General features: G+C 38.3%; 1 protein-coding gene and 1 long non-coding RNA gene across 2 annotated transcripts in view; both read right to left on the reverse strand.

Annotated features, from left to right (window-relative positions):
• Window positions 1-10,712: 10,712 nt before the first annotated feature.
• LOC124273792 lies at window positions 10,713-14,622 on the reverse strand. The gene is made up of 4 exons (XR_006897741.1): window positions 14,519-14,622; window positions 13,946-14,008; window positions 13,095-13,149; window positions 10,713-12,469 (listed from the first exon to the last, which is right to left on the reverse strand). It is a non-coding gene; the product is annotated as an uncharacterized LOC124273792 (long non-coding RNA).
• A 6,062-nt stretch (window positions 14,623-20,684) lies between these two features.
• LOC124273793 (meckelin-like) overlaps window positions 20,685-25,430 on the reverse strand; it is a 34,881-nt gene continuing 30,135 nt past the window's right edge. The window contains exons 19-21 of the mRNA XM_046709101.1: window positions 23,960-24,062; window positions 23,162-23,304; window positions 20,685-21,369 (exon numbers count right to left, since the gene is read on the reverse strand). Of these exons, the coding sequence (XP_046565057.1) occupies window positions 21,289-21,369; window positions 23,162-23,304; window positions 23,960-24,062 (327 nt within the window). The 3' untranslated portion in view covers window positions 20,685-21,288. The remainder of the gene's footprint in view (window positions 21,370-23,161; window positions 23,305-23,959; window positions 24,063-25,430) is intronic.

The raw sequence follows: 25,430 nt of genomic DNA on the forward strand, positions 1-25,430 counted from the left end.
CGTAAGTATCTGTGACATCCCTAGTAACAGTGGCAACCAGTGTTGTCATAATATTGGGGATTCTTTATGAGAATTCTATCTACTTTAGCTATAACACAATGTGTAACTGCCGACCACAGCTGATGCCCTGGAATACACCCAGGTGGTTGTATATAGCTTATGCATAATAATATGAGCCAAAAGCACTTGTTTGTATTCATGGAGTTCAATATCATCTGTGCCTGTATATGTTTTGATATCCCAGCAAGATGACAATATTCTGTATATCATGTCTCCTGCCTGTGTGTGAACTAGGACAGTGATTAGATAATGCATTCATCAGTGTGGGCAATGGCTGCAGTAGTATTCATAGCTTGTAAATGGAGCCGATATATTGTGCAATGATGTACCATGTTGGATTGAGAGTTCATATGGTTTTTCTTTTACAATAACTTTTTTTCCAGTTATTTTGATAATTGACCCCTCAACATAATGTCTCTTTATTATTTTGTACTATATTTTTTCTTATCATAATTTCAAAGAATTTGTTGAGAATATATAAATGCTCCAGATATCATTCATATTTGTATGATGTGGCCAGTTAGATATTTGAATCAACTGTTAAACATGTTAAATGGCAAAGGTTTAATTTATTGTAAAAATCCCTGAATGTGAGTGTGTATGCTGTTTCTGTGTCTCTGATATTGAGCAATTTGTTGATTTAGTTTAGAATTGTATTGGAAGCAAAGATCTCCTTTTTGTATGTTTGGCAAAGATCTGATATAACAGATCTGCATGCTACTTCTAACATGTCTACCAGTTAATATAATTGCTGGATTGAACATCTGGATGTGTCTATAAGAATCTTTCCAATATGGCCAAATTAATTCCAGTTATTGAACCAGTCAGTCTAAGTAAACTTAGGCTCAGTATTATTCGTTATACTGCTAAACTGAGTCTAACAAACCCTTGTAGAAGGTCGTGTCAGCTAACCTTTTGGACTGACCAATCAGAACACAGCTTACTAAATCGCGAAAGTTAAAGGTCACATGCAACCAAAAAATCAAACATAATTAAAACACAATTATCACTTATTCATGACATTTAATATACATTGCTGATTATGAAAAAACATATAAACAAGATTATAAGCGTACAATCACAAACCAAAAGTGCAATAATTTTGTACTTGGGTTTACTTCCCAAGAAACGAAGCAGCCGGGATACCGAACCCAGACAGAGCAGGTGGGTGTGCACTCAAGTGTAACGCCTGGTTCATTTGCAGATGCCCTCACAGCTCATTGTGTGTGTATATATAGAGATGTTGGGTTTTGTAAATACATGCTCATTTTTTGTGTATAACATTTTGCAATCAACAGACATCATAACATGTCATGTGTACAAGTATCACACCTGCCTGTCTGTGTAATTACATAATGTGACAGAGACCGAACTCAGGCCATAAATCAATGCGTTTTGTTTATGGTGTATAGCCTGATAGGTGTTTAAGTTCAAATAGCATTTTTATCAATATTCAAGGATGTCATCTTGCGGAAATATAAGCTAATAGTAACCATGTCATTAGAAACCCCTAAGGGTTATATACTGCAGGTCAAATATCTGTGTTTTATGCGGATTTTCGTTTGTTGATAGATCAGTGTCAGCGACCAGGGAGAAAAATAAAAAAAACGTTTTGTAAGTCCCGCCGAACCCTAACAAGTAGTCGTTGTCTGATTGGTTAAATCCGCTCAGTCTTCTCGTGTTTGATTGGACGGTAATAGGTCGCTCAAAGGTTAGCTGACGCGACCTTCTACTAGGGTTTGTTAGACTCAGTGTAACGAATAATTCTGAGCCTAAGTTTACTTACACTGTGAACCAGGCAATGTATTGATTAAACGACTGGATGTGTCTATAAGAATCTTTCTAATATGGCTGAATTAATTCCAGTTATGCTTCACATAAGGCCCATCAATAGTAACTACAAAAACAGTATGTAAAATAACAGTAGTATCTGTGGCTGGATGTATATTTCTTTTTCATATCATATTTATATTTGTGTGAAACAGTTTTCTTTTCAGATTTTATATTTTTAGGAAATTAATCTTGAATTCCTGTGACATCTTTCACATAGTGACCAATATAAAATGTAAAACACAAGAAGAGTTGATCTGGCTGTATGGTCAAATAAGAGATAAAGAATTCACAAATGGAGCTGGGAAGTCATTTCATCCCCCAATGCCCTGATTGTAACAAGCCTTATCTCTATTTTTGTATGTTACCATGGCAACCACTTTACTGCCTACACCTGTGTGTGTAGTTTCGTATCTCACAAAGAATCATATTTTCATAAATCGGTGTGTTACTACTTGTTATTTTTATACAACAATCTCTGTTCTTATTTGAGATATGTCAAGGGATGCAATATCGTCAACTTATGATGTGAGCTTGTGTTGTTGTTTGTCATCTTTTGGGAAGGTGTTTCACTACTGTAAGACACAATTTAAATATTCGTAATACTGGGGAAATGTTTGTTTTAGAGGAACAATATACCCGGACTATGTGTCAGTACATGTATTTAACTATCAATGACCCTCAGCTTATCTAATAGTTTTGTTTTCCTTTTCTGTGTAATTTTGTTTTCTGTGAATTAGTATTTTACTTTGTAGAATAAGAGACCTTCCTACAATTTTTCCAATCCTCCCATGAACCTGTCCCTCACACATCGTGTGCCTGTTCCTGAATTATGTAGAACGAGACTCTGAGTGTGATATGTAGAAGCAAGTTTCAGCAGAGGTCTTGTAACATCTTCAGAAATCTTTTAAAATGATAGTTTTATGGCCGCATTTCTCTACAATCTTTCCATCTCTCGGGAGGTCTGGTTCAGTTTACTGAGGAGAGGAAGTACTTGGGTAGCCAGCACTATACTCCTTGTGGTTGGTTGATTGCAAAGTTTGCTTCACATAGGATGTAAGTTCTAATCTTTGTCGCTTGATTACAACATGTCAGAGACTTCTGAAACTCTATCACTTTGAAAACCCACCCTTCATAAACATTGCCTTTTTTAAGGATCTTCAGATTTCAACTCCATCTTTGCTGATAACTTGGAAAAGTGTCATGCCCAAATATTTCTGATGAACACAGCATTGTCAAATCGTTTCCCTGTTTCTAAAGTATTATAATTCACCATGCAGAGTTGTGTCCCTTTGTGATACCAGGATGTATGGTCATGGGTTCGAATCCCAGATTTGCTGGATTCTGGTCCTTGTTCAGTTATCACCAGACAGATGTTCATTGGTTTCAGCCAAAATGTCTTGGACCTTTGTTACCTTGGACTTTCTAGTGATTTTTGACCTTTACTAACTTAACCACATGCTTCCTGTTATTCCCACATGTTCAACTGTTAAAAGCATTGTTGCTTTCTGTTGTGGTAGATATTGTCAACGTATTACCGTGATTCAAATTTGTTTATGTGTGTATAACTTTATCTCCATTAATCAGTTAATCTTGTTCATTAAGTACCTCTTTGATGCAAATGTTATGTCTCAGATTACCTGAAACATTTCAGAATTCTTTGGGACCAAAGTTGTAGTGATATTTAGAAACTGATTCAATCCTGACTGCTATATAGCGATGGATTTGATGGCCATTTGTTAAGTTTGATTGCAGTTGTGAAGAAAGTAAAATGATTTGCAAAATTTATGACTAACTGTAGATATCATCCGGTTGTAATCTTTTTGAATTTATCTCCTAAATTTGATACATTGATGCTGACGTCTGTTTCACCACAGCCTGCTGTGAATGGTTAGTGAAGAGTTGCTTCCCTTGTCCCTGATAGCACTATTTGGAATAAGAACCTATCATGACTATTCGAGGTCAGTCACAACAGTATTTGTGCTTGTTGGAATAAATCGAGTTGCAGTGTGCTTCACATTGAACTTACCTCCACATTCAGCTCACAAGTCAAATTAAAAACTTAACAGTCGTCGCAAGCAGCATTAAACCACCTTAATGGCTGAGGTCAAAGCCATCTTAACTGTGACCTTGCCAGCCCTCCATCTTGCCTTGGTCTCTTTTACTAACAATCTGAATAACATTCCTTGCTGTGATAATGTTCATGTCTGATTCATGGTTATATAAGGGACCGATCATTTATGTTTTTTGATGGGTGGGTGGTTGACATCCCTCCATGCTTGATTAATGACTGGTCCCCAATGTCGGTCTATTTTTTTCACATTATGTTCACGTCAGTACCTGTTCTCATGATTTTCATTATATTAATATCATTGTTTTGTTGGCATTAATTTGTTAGGAGGGACAAAACTCATTACTTAAGGAAACGTGTTCTCCACTGTAAGACATTGTTTTGATCACAGGGTTGCTTCATTTTTTTTTTATTGGGATACACTTTGTATATTTGTCATTTTGTTAATACAAGTATGTAGTTTGGATGTTGAATGTCATAATGCTAATGTGGTGACCCTTATGCCCTATATAAGGTGAATGGCTTAGCTAAAACACATGGTAAACACATTTGTCTTGTTTAAGCCTGACTGACAACAAACTCAAGGACTTATGAAAGAAAGTTTGCTCTAATCCTCTGGCCCGTCTCACCAACCCATCCTTGGTAACAGGTTGATGTGAAGGATATATATATATGGTTTGCTTTTTAGTAAAAATATGTGAAACATTGAATCCATTCCCATGGTTCTCACAATTCATGTCGATAAACCTATCTGATGTACTGTGCTGCCCAGTATAACAGGCCAATTAGAATGCAGGTTATTACAATCCATTCCAAAGCTGAGTTGGTGATATCAACAACATGTGGCTGGTCCTGTTGATTACAATGGAGTTCACAAAACATTCAACATAGAAAACAGTGACTGACAAGCAAACGAAAACCCCAAGTATCTTTTTGATGGAAACAATGTCTTTATGTCCATTAAAACAGGCTTTGTGTTTGTTTCTTGGCAATACATCATATCAGTTTTCTCTTGGATGTAATATCTGATCAGCCTATATAAAATGTTTTTGTATGTTTGTATTGTACATAATGGTATGAGTGAATCTATTAGAACAAGTGTCAGTGCTACTACAATTTACCTTGTTTGTATAATTTTGATACACACACAATTATATGAACGGTTTGAGTCATATGAACGGTATTATTATTGTCATTCAGTCATGTATTCCATGCTCCATTAGTCTGCCATTGATTGCAGGGTAGAACCGAGGATTTCAGGTGGGAGTTACTAGGTGCTTAGCAACTCAGTGGCTTGGTTGATGGCAAGTCCTTGTACCCGAATGGCTTAAATAGATGCTCGCAATATTGATAACTGGATTTTGTGAATGAGACTTGATAAATTACAAGTCGCCATCACCTAGCTGGAGTATCGCTGAGTGTGGCGTTCTTGTGAAAGGCAGCTGAAGTAGTGATCACATGGTCACATTGACACCTAATTATCTGTACTTAGGACTACATCAGTGAACAGCTGTGACATGTCTGTGACATCCTAACAATGGATGCTCACTGTATCAACCATTGGTTTGTGTGCTTTAGTTTCTGTTTTCATGCCAGCCTGGTAAATTCATATGCAGAATATGTGTTGATTGGAGAGAATTCAACCTAGATTCCATAGTGATGTTTTTGTTTCAGTAATTATTTGTTGCAACTTGTTTACAATGTCGAATACAACATGTGTGTACTTGTTTATCTGGTTCAAACAGGAGATTTATTTCATCTTGTCTTCCCTGAACACTTCCTATATGTCTTAGATGACATAATTAAGTCCAACAAAATTCAAGATTCTTGTATCCTGTTAATTTGGCAGAATAATGTGCGAGTAACTATCTACTGAGCGCAATGTCCACAATACACAGTTTGGAATGATAGATGTATGACTATATTCCATTGTTGTCACAGCAAAGGAAAACAAAGATGATGTATTTTCAAATACTTTGCGTTGTTCATATATTTTCAGATAATAATACGTATACAAAATTGACTCCTTCACAACTTGATGCCAGAATGTTGACCAGTGCAAACCGGAGTCTATCCAATTTCCAGATATTTTAGACAATTTATGAAAACTGATTAAAGAACAAATAATCCCTGATGTCATTTCTCATGCTTCACTGGATGAAATAAACCGGTTGGAGACTGTATCTGTTTAACAAATATTTTTGAGCTTTGATTCATTATAGCAGTGTTGATAAAAATGTGAAGCTGTGATGAAATGTGTTTCTTCAGAGGATGTAATGGCAATCAGTTTGGTTAGGTGACTGTGCATCTTAAGTTGGGTGACTTTTTGAGCAAGTTGTTTCTATGTGAGCCCTCACAGAGAGTGCTGATTGAATGCTTAATGTGACTATGCCTATTGTCACAGTGTATGAAATAAGACCCGTCCCACCGCCCAGACGGGCTTATTTTTTCTGACGGACGGTCTAAATTTACGATGGTCTGGTACAAATCTTAGATGTTCCATACATCGAAGTAAATTCACCATATTTGGTCTGGTTAAATCCATTTTGGGCTGGTAACATTTTGAAGTTACCAGTCCTGATGTCTGGCTGGATTTTTAGCTTATTTCATACACTGTTTGTCACCTGATCACGTTGGATTCAGGATAAATTTGTTTGTGTGCCAGATGTTATCACTGGATGCAGATGGCGAGCAGATCTGTTATTGACATACTCAAGATGTAAGAAATACAACATTTTGTATGAACATGGACTTGGTTGTTATTCAGTGGGTTGCTTCCCTTTGGTGCACCAGTGACATATCTTTCTGCCATGTAAAGCTGATGTGCCCTGATATAACTGGACTAAAAGCAGTGTTGAACCCAATTCGCTCACTCACTAATAAATGGATCAGTTTATGAATAGAAACTCAGCAATATCAAAATCTTCACAATCACATTCAGAAAGTATTGTGATTGAATTCTAGGAAGATGCTCTAGCCATAGAGCATACCTGAAATCTAGTGAAGATATTGCTCCCTCAGCTTGTTATAATAATTATATTGTCAGTAAAGACAACTAGACAGATTAAAAGGCTGATTGTTCCTTTTGGGAGGCACTGTCACTCTTCCATCTACAACATTTCAGATTCTCGGCAAGAAATATTGATCCTTGATAATGTCGTCGGACTCTGTGACTTGGTTTAACTGTATGTCATAGTATCCCAGAGGCAATAATAGCATTTATTACTCGCCCGTGGAAGACACTGCAGTGTAATATTTGTACGGCAATATTACACTATAGTACTGTCGGAAATGCTAGAAAAATGCTTTTTAGCCTTAATATCTTTATAAAGGTGATAAATGTACTATGTTGTCAATATACCAACTCGTCTATTGTCTACCTAATTTTTATTTCAACCGATTTAACATTCCCATGCATTTAAAGGGCAGTTTACAGGAGAGAATTTGGTACCAAAACAGCAACTTAAGATTTTTTCAGAGTTCAACAACAGAAATCTGAAATAGTCTTTAGATTTATGCTAATAATACAGGTGGTGTAATTGACACCTAATCATCTGTACTTAGGACTACAATCAGTGAACAGCTGTGACATGTCTGGGTGACATCCTAACAATGGATGCTCACATTGTATCAACCATTGGTTTGTGTGTTTTCGCTTCTGTTTTCATGCCAGCCTGGTAAATTCATATGCAGAATATGATGTGTTGATTGGAGAGAATTCAACCTAGATTCATAGTGATGTTTTTGTTTCAGTAATGAATTAACGTGTTTCACAAACAATACAACATGTTGAACTGTTTATCTGGTTAAAACAGGAGATTTACTTCATCTTGTCTTCCCCCGAACACTTCCTTTATGTCTTAGATGACTATTAACATACAATGTTAAGTCTTGTATAAATTAATTTGGCAGAATAATGTGCACAGTCTTTATCACAGCGAGCACAATGTCCACACTACACAGTTTGGAATGATAGATGTATGACTAGATTCCATTGTTGTCACAGCAAAGGAAAACAAAGATGATGTATTTTCAAATACTTTTATGCTTGTTCATATAGTTTAGATAATAATACGATACAAAAATTCTCCACAACTTGATGCCAGAATGTTGACCAGTGCAAACCGTCTATCCAATTTCAAGATATTTTAGACAATTTATGAAAACTGTTAAAGAACAAATAATCCCCTGATGTCATTTCATGCTTCACTGGATCAAATAAACCTTGGAGACTGTATCTGTTTAACAAATATGTTTGAGCTTTGATTCATTATAGTGCAGTGTTGGATAAAAACGAAGCTGTGATGAAATGTGTTTGTTCAGAGGATGTAACTGCAATCATAGTTTGGTTAGGTGACTGTGCATCTGAAGTTGGGTGACGCTTTGAGCAAGTTGTTTATGTGAGCCCCTCACAGAGAGTACTGATTGAATGCTTAATGTGACTATGCTCTATTGTCACAGTGTAAGAAATAAGACTACCTCGCCCCTAATCACCTTCCAGACGGGCTAGATTTCTGACGACGGTCTAAATTTACTTTATGGTCTGGTACAAATCTTAGATGTTCCATACATCGGCAAGCAAATTCACCATATCTTCTGGTTAAATCCATTTTGGGCTGGTAACATTTTGAAGTTACCAGTCCTGATGTCTGGCTGATTTTTAGCTTATTTCATACACTGTTTGTCACCTGATCACGCTTGATTCAGGATAAATTTGTTTGTGTGCCAGATGTTATCACTGGATGCAGATATGAAAGTAGATCTGTTATTGAATTACCAAGATGTAAGAAATACAACATTTTGTATGAACATGGACTTGGTTGTTATTCAGTGGGTTGCAGAGTTTGCTTCCTTTGGTGCACCAGTAACCTGTCTCTTCTGCCATGTAAAGCTGATGTGCCCTGATATAACTGGACTAAAAGCAGTGTTGAACCCAATTCACTCACTACTAATAAATGATCAGTTTATGAATAGAAACGACATGCAATATCCCAATCTTCACAATCACATTCAGAAAGTATTGTGATTGAATTTCAGGAAGATACTCTAGCCATACAGCATACCTGAAATCTAGTGAAGATATTGCTCCCTCAGCTTGTTATAATAATTATATTGACAGTAAAGACCACTAGACAGATTAAAAGGCTGATTGTTCCTTTTGGGAGGCACTGTCACTCTTCCATCTACAACATTTCAGATTCTCGGAAAGAAATATTGATCCTGACAGGGGTGGAAATAAATTGCCCGACTTGTAGAGTTTTTTTCTGTCGTAAGCAAGCAAATTTGTATATCACGCCATACCGGGTGTCCAGTTGACTTTCCAATGTTAATTATGTTGTTTATTTAAAAACAAAACAAGAAAAGTGGCCAGTATAGTGGAAAAATTATCAGGGCAAGTGATTTTACATGTGCAACTGTACCGGAGCACACTAGCAATTTTATTTCCACCCCTGCTTCGATAATGACGCACTCTCTGTGACTTGGTTTAACTGAATGTCATAGCCCAGAGGCAATAATAGTATGTATTACTTCACCGCGCGGAAGATACTGCAGTGTAATATTTTTACGGCAATATTACACTAGTGTAATACCGCTAGACGTATGACGTCATAAAGGTTCACAGTTATGACGTTACAATGCTAATGCCGCTGTCACAATGGTACTAGACCTTGTTTGACTCGCGGAAAGCTGAGAGTCATCACACTGAGAGCTGAGAGCCGCAGTTTCTATCAATTTATGTTGGAGAGTAATAAACAGAATACTAAACTCGCATCCGCGAAATACCATTTTTATTAAACTCGTGAAAGATTTAGTATCAAACTCGCTTTCGCTCGTTCGACACCAAATCATTAACTCGTTTAAAAAAAATGGTATTACACGGAAGCGAGTTTAGTATCCTCTATGTTTCAATGATCATGATGTGAGTCAGTGGACATTCAGTGAATTGTCATCGTCCAGCTGGAATGTTGCTGAATGCGTGGAAGACAAGAAAACAAACGGCTCTCTGAAACTTTATTCCTCATCTGTGCCTAGAGCTTGGTTTAGATCGCTGAAAGTCTGGATTTGCCCAAATATGATCCTAGGTTTGCACCCAAGTAGGTTGTATCACTTTGAGTTTCCATATTATGCTGACATCAGCAAAATAATTAACTATATCCAACTTACACTCACTTTTTATTAGGTCAGAGAACTTTGTATTAATAAACACTACATGTAGACTAGGGTGTATGATGCACCTGACCCATGAGGATACGGGTTAGAATTGGTCTTCAGCAACCCATTCTTGACCGAACAGACAACTAACGATATTGAGTGATCAGGCTCGCTGACTTGGTTGACACATTTCATTGTATCTCAGTTGTGTAGATCGATGCTCCTGCTGTTGATCACTGGATTGTCTGGTCCGGACTCGATTATTTACTGCCCACTATCATATAGCTGCAACGTTGCTGAGTGGCGTTAAACAATCAAACATGATACACCTCCCACACATACGGATACTTGCACCGTGTCTGTAATTGGCTCTGTTTTACTTGAATTTCTTCAAGAAGTTATCAGCTTGTCAGCTGTGTTATACCTTACGACTTGTGATTCAAGACTTGTATTAATGCATTATGCAATCAGATTTAGGATATTCTTTTTAGATTCTGCAACATTAGCACACTGGCTGTGTGGTCAGGTTAATGCAATATGTAAATTGTATTAGGTTTTGGAAATACAGTGCACAAACAATATAATGTAATCATAGCACATCATAAAATACTTTATTCACTTCAGTTGTCTATGTACAAATTCTCTTCCTCAGTTACTCAAATATGAATTATGATTGATCATCATAAACAAGAATATAACTACCATATCACAATATAACATAATTTCCGAGATTAATGATTATACACCATTAAACTACCTGTTTGTTGCACATCCAAACATGTTAGTTTTAGTGACTATTAACCAAAGAGAAGGGGTTTTATACATTTTCACTCTTTTCATCTTCTTACAGTTCTTCACGTGAACATACACACATCAATCTCACAGCACAAAACTTGTCAAAGATATTCTGTAAGAAATCCTGAGTAAGAAAAGGAGCAATGATGAAAATACCTGAACTATTACTACCAATGTAAACCTATCGCTATGGGGTGATTGTTTGTTATCTCTTCTAAAACAAACCTTACGATACAAAGAGAAAATAACTCATTTCCATGCAATGTTCAATGTAATTCAATAATTCATCTTTTACTAAACCAAGTTATTTATGCATCATGCTGCTCTACCAGAGTATTTTGTTCTCACATTGCCTTAATCAGCCTTACTGGGCAGCACTGGTAATAATTAAATATGAACTGTAGATGTTTACAAGAACACTTACAAGAACTCTTCAGCGTCAGGGTAGATTTAACATGACTCATCCCTGATGCATGGCTCATGACAAAGGGGAATGAATTCAGTAATCCAACACATCCAAATTACTTTGCCAACCCGTGGATGAAATATTCTCTGTGGACGTTGCTACATATATACATGTAAACAGAGTATTCAATGGCTTTATGTAACAGTCATGACGCTAAGTGATAACCTGAATGGTGTGAATCAGTATAGTCGCTGGAGGATGGTCATCAAGTGTTGCATGACATTAACAGATATGATAGGTCATAAATAGGGCTTGACAACTAAAGTAAATATACACCTGAAATAAAATTAAACACCACTCTTATATTTTCACGCTTCCTAAATGTTTGGAAATACCTACCTATGATGTTTCTACCAATTCCTGACAAAAGTCAGTCAGAATAAGAAGTGAAGCAAGGAGCGGGGAACTAATGTAAAAGTTAGTCATCAAATAACTTCCATTTCATATCCATGTTGGTTTCTGTATTTCAGTTTGCGCAGGGATGGACATGGCCACAAGTCCTTAAGCAGAGACGAGTGTAAAATGGAGAGAGACAAGTTGTTTTTCCTCCAGATCTGGCTACTTCACACAAAGCAGCTTCAAACTAGCTGGAATTAGTCAGTAGTGTTACTTTGTAATCCTAGTCATGGTGCTGGAAACAAAAGCAGGATACAATTTTAAAAATGTTTCTATTTTGTGTCGAAATACCGGGATACACTTACGATGCTTAAATATTTTCCAGGTATATATCTTGTCATGTGTTGCTACGACACACAAGGAATGGCTGGGAATCCCAACCACAGATACTCAGTAAATTTGATAATGGCTTCAGAACTCTTTCTCCATCAGAAAATGATTGACGAGGCCAAACTGTATATAAATATACTCAATACTGTCAGATTCTTGAAGATCAGCAGGAGAGGCTCTAAGTCATTTCTCAACATCCATGCCCATGTTCATGTCCTACAGCACACCATTCATAGAGATTTATCTCAGGTGTTTGTGGTTATCATCATGGTCTAGTCCTTTGATGATCCTGCGTCATCTTTCTTGTATTTTTCTGAAAACTCCTTCACCTTGGCCCAGATATCCTGAGGATTATCTACTCGGGGTAACTGTGAACACAAAATAGATGGCACATCATTGTCAGCCTTGAACATCAATGCAGATCAGGGCTGGAATGACTCTGAAGTTACCACTCAGATATGAAGTTTCAAGAGTGTGGTACAACATGACCAATTAGGGACCATTCATAATTTATGGCCAGGGGGTGATGATTTTTATGGAGAAGCATGTACAATGTGAATGACACCCCCTAAAATTTATGTACAAAGTGACCCACCTGCATGTTATGTACAAAATCAATGACCCCCCTCCAATGTATTTTAAGCATAATTTTAAAATATTTTTATGTACAAAATTGCTGACCCCTAGAAACATGTATAAAATTGCTGACCCCTAGAAACATGTGTACAAAATTGCTGACCCTCCCTCCCCAGAACAAAATGGGTGACACCCCCTCTTAAAATAATGATAATTAGGTGAATCTGTGATTCAAGCCCATGATCAGCTGTTCCTGGTGTAGCCAAGAGACACAACTCTGCATAGCAAACAGTGGCACTCAAACTACTTGGTTCCAAATTCATGTCACCTATGCTTTTGACAAAAGTAAAACATGGTAGAGAACATATAAATACCCAACATAATTCTAAACCATCTAACAAGTAAGTGAAGAATTACCGCGGTAGTGTTGATCTGCAAATATGCCTCATGAGACACCAGCCAAGAAAAATGCCTGAATTTAAACAATCTCAAATATACTTACAGCATATCACAAAAAAATGGGAGCCAAGAATAGTTAATCCTATTTGTTTAATCTCCACAAGATATATTGTAATGTTTAATGTTCCATACTGACAATGGGAAATTCATACCTGTTTTGTCACTCATTTGACTGTGTGAAAGCAATAGTTTGGCAGACATGGCCACTTTGTCTGTTTGCTCAAGACAAATGGCAGTTGTTTTCATGTTGTCAAATCAAGTTATTTTACATGAGCAACAAGTCTGATTTGCACTGTAGACATGTATGATCAATGGTGTTCCTGATGTTGCATTCATATATTGTTTATACTTTTGCTCCCCAAACAACCAGCAATTTCTTTTCTTCTCCATCTACACACAGCCATAAAAATCACAAAGATATGTTTTGTTTCAAATCAGCACATTTCAGAGAGAATGTTAGATGAATGTGGACTTGCCTTCAATTTATAATAATAATAATAATAATAATAATAAGTGCTATTTCTCATCCGTTGCGGTTGCTCAAAGCGCAGGTATCAAGGATAGAACTTGGAGAAGAGATGGGTTTTAAGTTTGGACTTGAAGACAGCTAAAGATGGGGAGGTTTTGATATCAAAAGGAAGACAGTTGCAGAGAGAAGGAGCACAGAATGAGAATGATCTCTGGCCGAAGGATTTGAGATTGGTCCTGGGGATGGTAAATAAAAGTTGATCATTTATATACTAGTAGCTACAATATAATAAATATCACTTAACATCTGTTTTATTAAATTAATAATTTTTTTAACTTACAATCTTCCCAAACATTTTCACTGGTAACGTTGCTGTTGACTATGCAGAAGAGTTCCAGTCAAGCTGTAAAAGACATTGGGGTCGAATGGTCAAGAGAATATATGGTATGTATATGGCATTATGATAAAGAAAATATGACACATTTAAATATTAACGTTTGTTTAGTGCAGGTTTGTAAAAAAAAAGAAACATTGCTCGGCTCAACAACTGGTCAAAGCGTTTGATATAACTCGCTCTTGAATGTTTTTGATTATAATGATATATGAAGCTAGCTAAACTACACATATACATAACACATACAGTATGGCAAATTAATATTTCCCAAAGACGTCACGATATCCTGGAAATTGTTTAAAAAAAGACCATAGAATGAAAGTTCTTTTAAAATGATACTAGGCCTTGCTTTTTTGTGATTGAGAAACAGGTAAAGGTCAACTTCAACTCCATATATGACATAATGTACGTGGTCAGTTTATTAAATGCTGTCCTGAAATATAGAGATCAATTAAACGTTAATAGATCACGCATAGCAGACTGTAAAACAAATATTTCAAGAGTCTCATTAACTCTAACCTGTACGTCAAGTGGAGATCGAAAGTTGATGTCAGTGGAGAGGCCCCAATATTGCTAAGGGAGGCAACTCTATTGCAATATTGAATTATGCATACCGGTAAAAGTATTTTCACAATATGTGTTCCGCGTCTGCCTGGACTGATAATTCTATTTTCCCATGTATAATATAATTAAAACGGCACTTACATGTACGGCTCAAGCATTCAGTTATTATTTATTATTGTGTTCACAGAGCAGTTTTGATTTTCTTTATAAAGCGTTTATTGCATCAGATGGTCAAAGTTTGAAGCTTGTTTACTGAAGATATAGATAACAGCTGATGAAATATGGGCCAGACTTTCATGTTCCATATAGGGAGGTAGCCTTCACAACTCCTTGTCTTCCCTAGACTGTCTCAAAGCCCTAGAGAATATATTAAATGAATGTTCTACTCACTTTATAGTCAAGTGCATATTGCCTACGCTCTTGGCCAGAAATTATGGATTTGTTTTGCAGATAAACATATATTTGTGCATTTTTAAATTAAAAAAGGGAGTTTTGGTACAAAATGTCAGATCCTAAACCAGATGCCAAACACTAAAGTTATTCCTAGATAATATTGATACCCATACATGGGGTACCTGGTAAGGGTGTGCTGTGCAAAGGTAATAGAATTTATACCCAATGAGGAGAGTATTATCCCAAAATATCGCCTGTTAACGTCTGTTTTTTAAAATTCGTTATTCATTGACTGATAAACATAGTCGACAGAATCGGTTATAAAGAACCATGTTGGTTCAAATTTCAATGACAGGTTCGGTAGTGACATTAAAATCATATGTAATTCGTTAAATAACGATGATATGAAGTCCTAGAGTGAACTCGATCGTATTGGTAGTCAGCCATGTCTTAGAACATAATGTTAAAAAGCGACGTTAAACCCAGTTAGACTCACAACAAGCACTTGCTGAGACATCCCTGTGTATTGACAGTCACTGATGGGAAAGGCTGAGACCCACAAATGGTTTCCGAGGACGGTACGTATGTTGTACGCATCTTAATGCCTGACTGACTGACTGAGTTTGGTTTTACGCCGCTTTTAGCAATATTCCAGCAATATCACGGCGGGGGACACCAGAAATGGGCTTAACACATTGTGCCCATGTGGGGATTCGAACCCGGGTCTTCGGCGTGACGAGCCAACGCTTTAACCACTAGACTACCCCACCGCCCCTACGCATCTTAATGGATATCCTCAGTGTATTTCATTCCTGTTGCACTGTTTGGTGGAGCAGTGTTGTGGTGACAGCCGATACATTGGTGAAATTAGGGTATTTATTGGTATGGTATTATTCATATTACAATCTCTATATTAAGTTAACACGGGCACCTTGTCTACTTAGTTTCTGTCGAATATTCATTCAGTTACACTGCAATATTCCACTTATATGTCGGTGCTCTGCATATATAACCGTCTGGACCAGACAATCCAGTGACTGACATGATGAGCATCGATCTACTCAAATGGGATACGATGACATACATCAATCAAGTCAACAAGCCTGACCACCGGGGCCCGTTAGTCGAATCTTTCTGCAAACATGGGTTGCTGAATAGCAAGCAGTTCTGTTAGTAGCGGTGGGTAGTATAGACGTTAAAGCGTTCGCTCGTTACGCCGAAGACCCGGGATCGATTCCCAACATTTGTACCATGTGTGAAGCCCATTTCTGGTGTTGCCCTCCGTCTACATCGCCAGCTTGAAGTCAATCCTGCATGGACGGTGTCATTGCTTGATGCATCACTCAGACGGCAAGCTAACTTTGTCATCAAAGCCTGTGCTACAGTGAGAGACCTATGTGAAGCAGGGCTGTGTCATCGGTGTGGGTTGATGTATGATGACCCCCTGACTCACGCCGTAGTTGTGTGTGGATACACAGATCAGTAACTCGAGACGAACTGTGGATAGGCCTTATCAATGTTGGGCCAATTGAATTCAGCATGAAACTTCACAATATTAACCCAACTGAACACAACAAACTGAGTGCTTGTTGTAGTGTACAACCGACTTCCCTCTGATCAAAGAGGACTTGATTGAGTTTTCCACTCTGTGTATAAAATACATCACCATGATGTACAAAGCTGTGTTCCAGTGACTCATTGTGACTCTTGCCTTTGACTGATTACAAAAAACGTGATTCTGGCTCAAATATGCATGAAAATCCTGAAATAAGTGCATAAATATTGTCTCTGTCTGTACTCTTCACTATGGAGGAATAAAAAAGATTATATAGACGTTAAAGCGTTCGCTCGTTACGCCGAAGATCCGGGATCGATTCCCAACATTTGTACCAAGTGTGAAGCCCGTTTCTGGTGTTCCCCTCCGTAACATTGCTGGAATATTGCTAAAAGCGGCGTAAAACTAAACTCACTCACTAGGGTTTCCTTAGCACGACTCAAGCTGATCGAGGAAGAAACTTACACAGCCAGTCTCTGAATATATATTTTGTTGATAAAAGAAACAGTTCTTTTTTACATTGAAAAGGATCCCCAGTGAGAAGAGAGATTCAGAACCTGAGGAAATCTGGACTTGCTTCATTTAGGGCCATAGCATTGCAGAAAGGACTGTGCCGAAGGGGAACTAATGCGGTTCAGGGACAGTGAGACGGACTAAAACTTATACTGTATTACCTCCCAACCGAGTACCTACAAACATGTTGTCTGATGGTAAGTGTCCTCAATCTTTTACGAAGGAAATGATATTGGCGGGAAAAGTGTAAGTATTCCACGTGAAAACAGACAACAGAGCGAGAGTGACAAGGACAAATCATACTGAAATATTGAAACTAATAATGTCTTCACCAACTTGTTTGCTTACACGTGTGCCTGTAGTCTGAACGTCTTGGAGGGGGTGATGCTCCGAACGTATTTACTCGCTTTGAGACAAAGAATATGCTTCAAATAATAAATTCTGTTTGCACATCGAGTGGCGTATTAGTAAAAGTTCATACCGTTTTGAGATGGCAATACATCTGGGATTGTATGTAATTATGTGTCTCCGTTTGAGTCAGATCGCAGCGTCCAACAGTTATAATGACAGAAAACACAAGTTAGTTAAGTTTACACGAACAGTCCAATCAGGCATTAACATGTTCGTATAGACTTTACTAACCACCTTTTGGCTGGCATTTGTAATGGATCATATTTTTGGCCTGTCTAAATATCCAAGGGCGTGTACTAAGCAATTTTACAATTTGGCTGTTAAGGAACTGGTTCTGGATGGGAAGCAGATGATGAAGTTCCAACAGGAACTCAAAACAGAACTCAGAATTCTTGCTAGGAAGGCACACTCTTCAGAGGAAGTCTAGTGTATAACATCCTGAATCTCGGGGAGCTTTAGATACACTCCAATGAATATAATAAGGACTTCCTGTTTTGAGACTGAGGATTCAGATGAAGTAATCCTTGGTTGTAATGTACAATAAGGTGGTCACTACAGGATTTCTTAGGCTTCAGTCGGGTTGACCTAGGCTTTGGTGGTCATACTGTTCATGGACCGAAAAAACACCTGATGGAGCAATGGCTTAATCATGTGTTATGGCTTTTTGTACCATGTCTTTGGCCATTATGTTCTTTGAAGAGTTTGTTGGAGTATCTTTCATCATGTTGGGGTAGGCTTTCTACTGATTGCCATACTGTGGATGTTTTTGCCAACAATCACATAATTGGTCTCATGGTACATACATTATTGATATATAGTCAGGGACCCTGTAAAGTTTGAAGGCATTGCTGACTTTACCAATTCTGAAGTTTCAGCTAATTCAGATGTTAAGTTTGTCATCTGTTCATTTGGCTCAAGTGTCAAGTTACATCAAGGGTTTGCTCACTTGCTTCCAGGTGTGGCTTGCTATACAGATTTAGAGTGTCATGATACAGGTGTAGGTACCGCTGTGTCTGAGGAACTACATCCCAAACGGATGAATCCAAATCAAGCATGAAGCCTTGAAGACAAAAGTTCACTGCATGCAAGACAATGAACAATGAGACAACTGAATCAAGTTTTAGTGACCTGAGTTCACCTTGAATAATTGCGGCTGATGTTAGTCACAGACATGAAACAGACTCTTACCCAGTACCGAGAATCAATGACTGACTTGTCCAATAGGCCAGGTACATCAGCATGTTTGACCTAATAAATGGGTATAGGCAGGTTCCACTGTCTGGGATTATACCAAACAAAACAGACTACCAATTACCATTTACCTGGTACTTTTTCACAGAAGTCCCTATTTTTGTATCCATAATTAAATATAAAAATCCACTTGCTGATTCTCCAAACATGATCAGTCCCAATACATCACAGTATTCACCCAGCTTGGTGTGCAGGGTCTGCATATGAGACAGGTCATCCACGTTTCTTTCCCACATATAAAGACCAAACAAATAATGAAATCTATGAAAATAATTTATTATACTGTACAAGTATATTATGTACATGGATGGACTGATGAATACACATAAACAACAAACAAACTTATAATTTAAGAAATCTTTCCAAGAGTTACAGGATATGGATAAATTTTCCCGTGTGCGTGCGCACATGCATGTGCATGTGTACAGGCCTACCATTGAAAAATATGTCAGCTACCTGCATATATCAATCTCATTCCACAACAGCATATCGTTCTATCTTTGTAAGGCGTGATACATTGGTCACTGGTGAGCCTACAGTGGACGGAAAGGAGTATAGTAACAGAACATAGCGTTCAAACATTTTCAGAATGTTTAACTGTGAACAGCAATGTACTTTTCAAGTGTTTGGATGATTTTGCCTCAAATTTGAATCCATTTAGTTCATGAAGTTCCAGGCCTTTCATGTAATAGTTCCTGAATTGAGTATTCTGAGCAGAAATGCCCATAGTTTTATATCAAACAAGTAACCATTTGATTTATGCACCAATATCTGTATCACAACATGATTTATAAACTTGCTCAGAAAAAAAATCAAAACTGTAATTCTGTCACTAAAATATAATACAAAATACATAAAATAACCTCCATTGTCTACAAATGGAATGTGATTCACGTTTTCCTCAACAGGACGGACAGGTTTGTAAAGTGACATATCAAACATTTGGGACAATATTGACAAAAACTGTACATCAAAGTGTATATAAAACATATGGATTCATAAACATAAAACATCATATTTGTACAATTGTGACCATTTCACCATGTTCAGTACATACATCAGATCTGAACTGGGTCATATATTAGCACAACTAATGTCAGTATGTCAATATATGGCACACATATGGTTGTAAGAACCAGCGTAATTCAAGAGACAGGGGAGTTGGCCCAGTCTTTTATAGGTAGATAACAAGACTGGAGGTCTTGTAGAGCTGTAGAGTGCTCACTGTGTCTATGGTTTATACGCTGGCAGCAGGAAACTCTTAGCTCAGCGGAGAAAGGTGACTGATGAGATAAAGCCTGGATCAGACAAACCATGAGCTGACAGTGCCAGAACTGTGAGTGAGTGTGTTTTTTACGCCACTTTTAGCAATATTCCAGCACAATCATCGCAGAGGACACCAGAAATGGGCTTCACACATTGTACCCATGTGGGGAATCAAACTCGGGTCTTCAGTGTGACGAGCAAACACTTTAACCACTAGGGTACTCCCCCACCCCTGTCAGTTCACAGGTATATCGAAGCTGTCATGAGGTGAGGTGATATGGGGTTTAAGGTCACATTCAAGGCTACTAACTTATATCGTCATGTGCCTGCTTATGTGTCTGTGTGTCTGCATGCACTAGCCAAGACTAATGTAGGTTTTACAGTACTGATTAGCCCACTGTCCATATCAACCTGGACACACCAACCAGGCATAGTATTGTGACTATGAGCTGTTAGTGTTTCAATTAGTTAATGTTTAGAGCCAGGGAGGGTAACAAGTAACATATGTCAAAATCTCTTGGTATGATGTGGCCAGAGATCTCATCACTGGCCTCCACTCCCTGTTGCACTAAGCAGTCTCAGTAGTATGACTGCTGTTAATGCATAGAAGTTAACATAGCACAACAATGGCTGAGTGCAATGAGACTCTCCTCTCCTTATTATGCTAAACATGGCATACTATTACGCTAGTTAACCTTTCTCCTCTAGTTTTCAGACAGACTAAGAATAATACTGTCATGCTGATTTTATGAAGCATTAATCAGATCTGTTCCATATTTTCTGATACATCAGGAGTTCAGGAAAATCAGCTGACACTACATCATGGACGAATTTCTTGTGATCAACATTTTGTAATAAGTGGTCAGGTTTAAGTTGTTTTTTTTGAAAACCTGGTGAGAATCTTACTGTAACAACATCTGATGTGGTGTGCCATGATCACATTTGTCATCTCACATTGACTGGAGAGTCATGTCTGAGCCAACAGTTTACTTACTAAATGTACGAGAATCTGAGCATTTCACTCAGACTTACGTAACAAATGTGAGAACAACTGATCTCGGCTGCGTCAGGAGCATCTTTGGATCTTTCAAATGTAACGAAGGTTATGATATATGGTTTTAAAAATAATGCTTAGATGCTAGAAATGGACATTTGATGAACATGCCAGTTATTGTGTACACCAAATCTACTCGATATGCCAGTTGAAAAGCTTGGCTAGAAGACTCAAAGTCTGTTTCCCACAGACTGGTAAAATGAACACATTCTGAAGCACGTGTGTCTTTGCTTCCTTTACATTAACCAGCCTCTGACATACAGCTGTAAGTCTTGTCAGCCCTCATATCAAGAATCTCTCATCAACCAGAGTCTTCTTGGCCAGGTTCTTCCTTCCCCCACTGTCTCGAACCAGGACGATCAGCTGGAACACATATAATGACTGACATTGAGAGAGAACTAACACTTTCGTCATTTACTCATATTTAGATACATGAAATGTTTGTGTATATAGATCAAGATAAGACACATATTGTGGTACACGAATCAAGATATACTGGACAAAATAAGTTAGGGATATTGGTATTTTTATGATTGATATTTTATCAGTGTGTCAGTGAATAAATAGATCATTATTTATAATTTCAAAATTTACATATATCCCTAACTATTTTTGTCCAGTATATAATACCTAACATACTCCACATATCCTCATCAAATGGCATGGCAACCTCTTGACTATGAATATTTCAGATCGGGTTCCATGGGAAAAGCTAGCTGTAGAAGCAAGTTTGTAGCAGCTATTTTTAGTAGTAAACTCATAATGCTAATTACAATTATTTTGCGATATATAATGGCCAAAATGCAGGAGAGTGTCATTAGTTATGAGTAAAAAAGTACTTTACCTACTGTATCGTCTTGCATTGATACAGAAAAGATAGTGAGTGAGTGAGTTGGGTTTTACACCGCTTTTAGAAATATTCCAGCAATATCACAGCGGGGGACACCAGAAACAGGCATCACAAATTATGCCCATGGTGTGATGACCGAACGCTTTAACACTAGGTTACCCCACCACCCACTACAGAAACAAGAGTCATCAGAAGATGACAAATCCCCGGCCCCCAATAAATTGGAAAGAACAAAATCACTTGACAGTTACTTTAAAGTCCAACTTGATTTTTTTTAGCCTAAATCCAAAACGTTTCCATGGAAATCATGAAAAAAATAAATGCCAAAAATCTGCAAATAGCAAAGGCATCACTTCAAGATCTATTTGATATATCTGCCAAGTCTTGTAGAAAGATATTAAACGGTGTTAATGTTGTGCTCCATAAATGAAGCCGACCCCTCCCTTTTGAAACTAAGGCCAGAACGTTTCCATGGAAACCAAGAAAAATAAAAATCACAAAAATCTGTAAATAGCAAAAGGCACCACTTTCGGATGTGTTTCATATATCTGCCAAGATATTGAACAGTTTTTGAGTTGTGCTCCGGAAACAAAGTCCACCCCTCCCTTTTAAGACGAAGTCCAAAATGTTTCCAGGGAAACCACGAAAAATATAAATCACAAAATTTGTAAATAACAAAAGACACCACTTTAGTATCTCTTTGATATATCTACCAATTTTTGTTGAAAGATATTGAACAGTTTTTGAGTTACGCTCTGGAAACAAAATGATTATGGACGGACAGGCGGATGGAAGGGCGGGCAGACAAGGCGTCAACTATAAACAATATGTACTGTGTACATCGCATGAAACCGACCTGTGAAGGTCTGGGTTAGAATTTATCCCCAGTAGCCCATGCTTGTCGTAAGAAGCGACTTACAGGATTGGGTGGTCAGGCTCGCTGACTGGGTTGACACGTCATCGTATCCCAATTACGTAGAACGCTGTTAATGCTGTTGATCCCTGGATTGTCTGGTCCAGGCTCGATTATTTACAGACCGCCGCCATATAGCTGGAATATTGCTGAGTGCGGCATAAAACTAAACTCACTCACTTGCATGAAATCTCACAATGCAAGAGTCCTTCGGTTTACATCGGTCATCTGATGACCTTTTTAAAGTAGTGTATGTCAATCAATCATTACATCCCTCCTGATAAAGCAGCATAAGGTATATACAGTCAAGCGATGACTTAAACCTGCATACCATTCTGTAACAGACACACTTAAATCCAATTTCACGAATAATAAACGTCAAAGAATCGTACCTGTGAAACAAGGTAGGTAATGACTCCAGCTAATACAAAGTCAGTGGCGATGAGATCAACGATGCAGAAGAGAAGGGTGTCAAAGATGATGAGTGAGGACTCATTGCCAATAAACAGCACCTGGTCAAATGAGTGCCCATTGTCTGGAGAAGAGAACATGGGATATAGTTAACAATGAATGCTTAACAGCAAAATGATTCCCTGTAATCCTTCTTGTCTTATAGTAGCCAAGTGGATCAGTTGTCACTGTGACTTGACTAGAATGACTTTTTTATCAAGTATTGAAAAAACACAATTTGGGGAAACATGTGACTTTTACAGCAGTGATTAGAGTTCTACTTGTGAGTGACATGAGTAACAGAATTGATTTGAAGAGTCCGGTTGTTAACCTATTCCAGATTCGTATTAGACCAAATGATGAGTGGAAATGATTTACCTGTGGGCCTTGTGGTCAATGATTGGACATAAAACCCACACACACAAATTCAACATAAACAAACACCTAGAAGGCTTTTTATCTGCTATGCATTGGGACCACCTACATATCAAGGTCAGTACTAAGCAATTCATTATCCAGGTATAACTCTCCAGTCAACGGCGATAAATATCCTGGCTCCATTTGTTACCATAATTTCATGTGGAACACCACTAGAAATTCAACAAACTATACTCATGAGAGAGTGAAACTCTGTGCAGTGTCAGACACAAGAGAGTTGGGTCCACGGTACGCATGATTTCATGGATAATATTAAACTAGATAACCAAGGATGGTTTAACCCTGAGTCATGAAGATAATACCATTGTAGAGTATGCCCTTGTCTTGCACATCAAAGAACTCAGTGTCCATCACACTCTCCAGCAGCGTCTTGTCCTTCACCACATAGTCCAGGTCTCGCAGGGACTGAAACATACACAAACATACATCTTAAAATGGATCTCAGCTCTGGCAATTTGGCAGTCCCAGCAAATTCAATTCCCGTAGATCCATCACCCCTGCATTCATTAACACACTGTGTAGATCAATCTAGCAAGTAATTCATATTACAGAGACTGTAAGTGTTATACTGTGAAGTGATTACATCAATAATCAAACACTGAAAATTGATGGGGAACATAGTTGGAAATTTTAAACATAAATTGTATATTTATATACTTATCCTATCTCATGGTATGCACCTCTCTCTTCTTATTCGACCCACATGTGGAAACGTGCTGTAGGCTAAGTTGAATCAAAACTTCTTGGCCTCTGTACCACCTGACCTCTGCCCCCACTCCGACAGCATGACCTGTCAATCATCTCTATAAGGGTGCAGTGTGCTCAGATGATCATGTGACCTCCCCTAGCTGTCATTCTCGTCTTGGAGCTTCCAGTAATCTGTCATCATAGAGTGACCTAGAGGAGGTTCGGTGTACCGTGGTAATCGCAGCAGCAACTCACTTGAAATATCCCTTTGCAGTTATCGGTCATGTCTACAAACCAACTTCTGGCCAGCCAAAAAGGTGTGACCAAAATCAGTGTCATCCGCTGCATCGTGTGTACCTTGAGCAGTATGCGTGGAAGTAGTACCACTGGTGGAAACGCATACACGTTCAAGTCGTCCCAGGGGATGGCTAGAGTGTCGTGTTCCCAGGCCAAAGGATCCAGGATTGGGGAGGTGGTGATTGAAGCCGCTAGCAAACAGATCCACTGTCTTGTTCGACATCGGAAGGCACAAAGTCTGGACCACCTGCGGATGCCATTCCCACACCGTCAGGGATGGTGGAACCGGACGGGAACGAGAATCTGCAATGAGGTTTTTCACCCCTGGGATATGATTGGCCTGGACCGTGGTGTTGAGAGAGTTCACTAAGTAGAAAAACTGTTGTGTCCACTGAAGAAGCTGTGGAAACCCCGTGGACCCCATTTGAGTGATGTGCCACACGACTGCAGCATTGTCTGATCGAATCAAAAGCTTGGTGTTGCCAATGAGCGATCGCAAGAATCACTGCCCTGAGCTCCAAAACGTTGATGTGACATGCGCGGTCTGTGGGAGACCACAGCCCTGCCACCTGCTGATTGAGAAGGTGAGCTCCCCACCCGTGTAGAGAGTCATCTACGTACAGGTGATGTACTAGAGCAAAAGTCCTAAAAGAGATGTCGCCGCAAACATTCAACACTTCCAACCACCACTGGAGATGGAGATGGAGTGCTGGAGGAAGAGAGATAAATGCGTGAGGGACCCCAATCCTGATGTGCTGACCCAGAAAATATTGGAGAGGCCGTAGTTGA

This window comes from Haliotis rubra, unplaced genomic scaffold (assembly GCF_003918875.1).
Source record: "Haliotis rubra isolate DU_JTF1 unplaced genomic scaffold, ASM391887v1 Scf184, whole genome shotgun sequence".
In the NCBI taxonomy this organism is placed as follows: Eukaryota; Metazoa; Mollusca; class Gastropoda; order Lepetellida; family Haliotidae; genus Haliotis; species Haliotis rubra.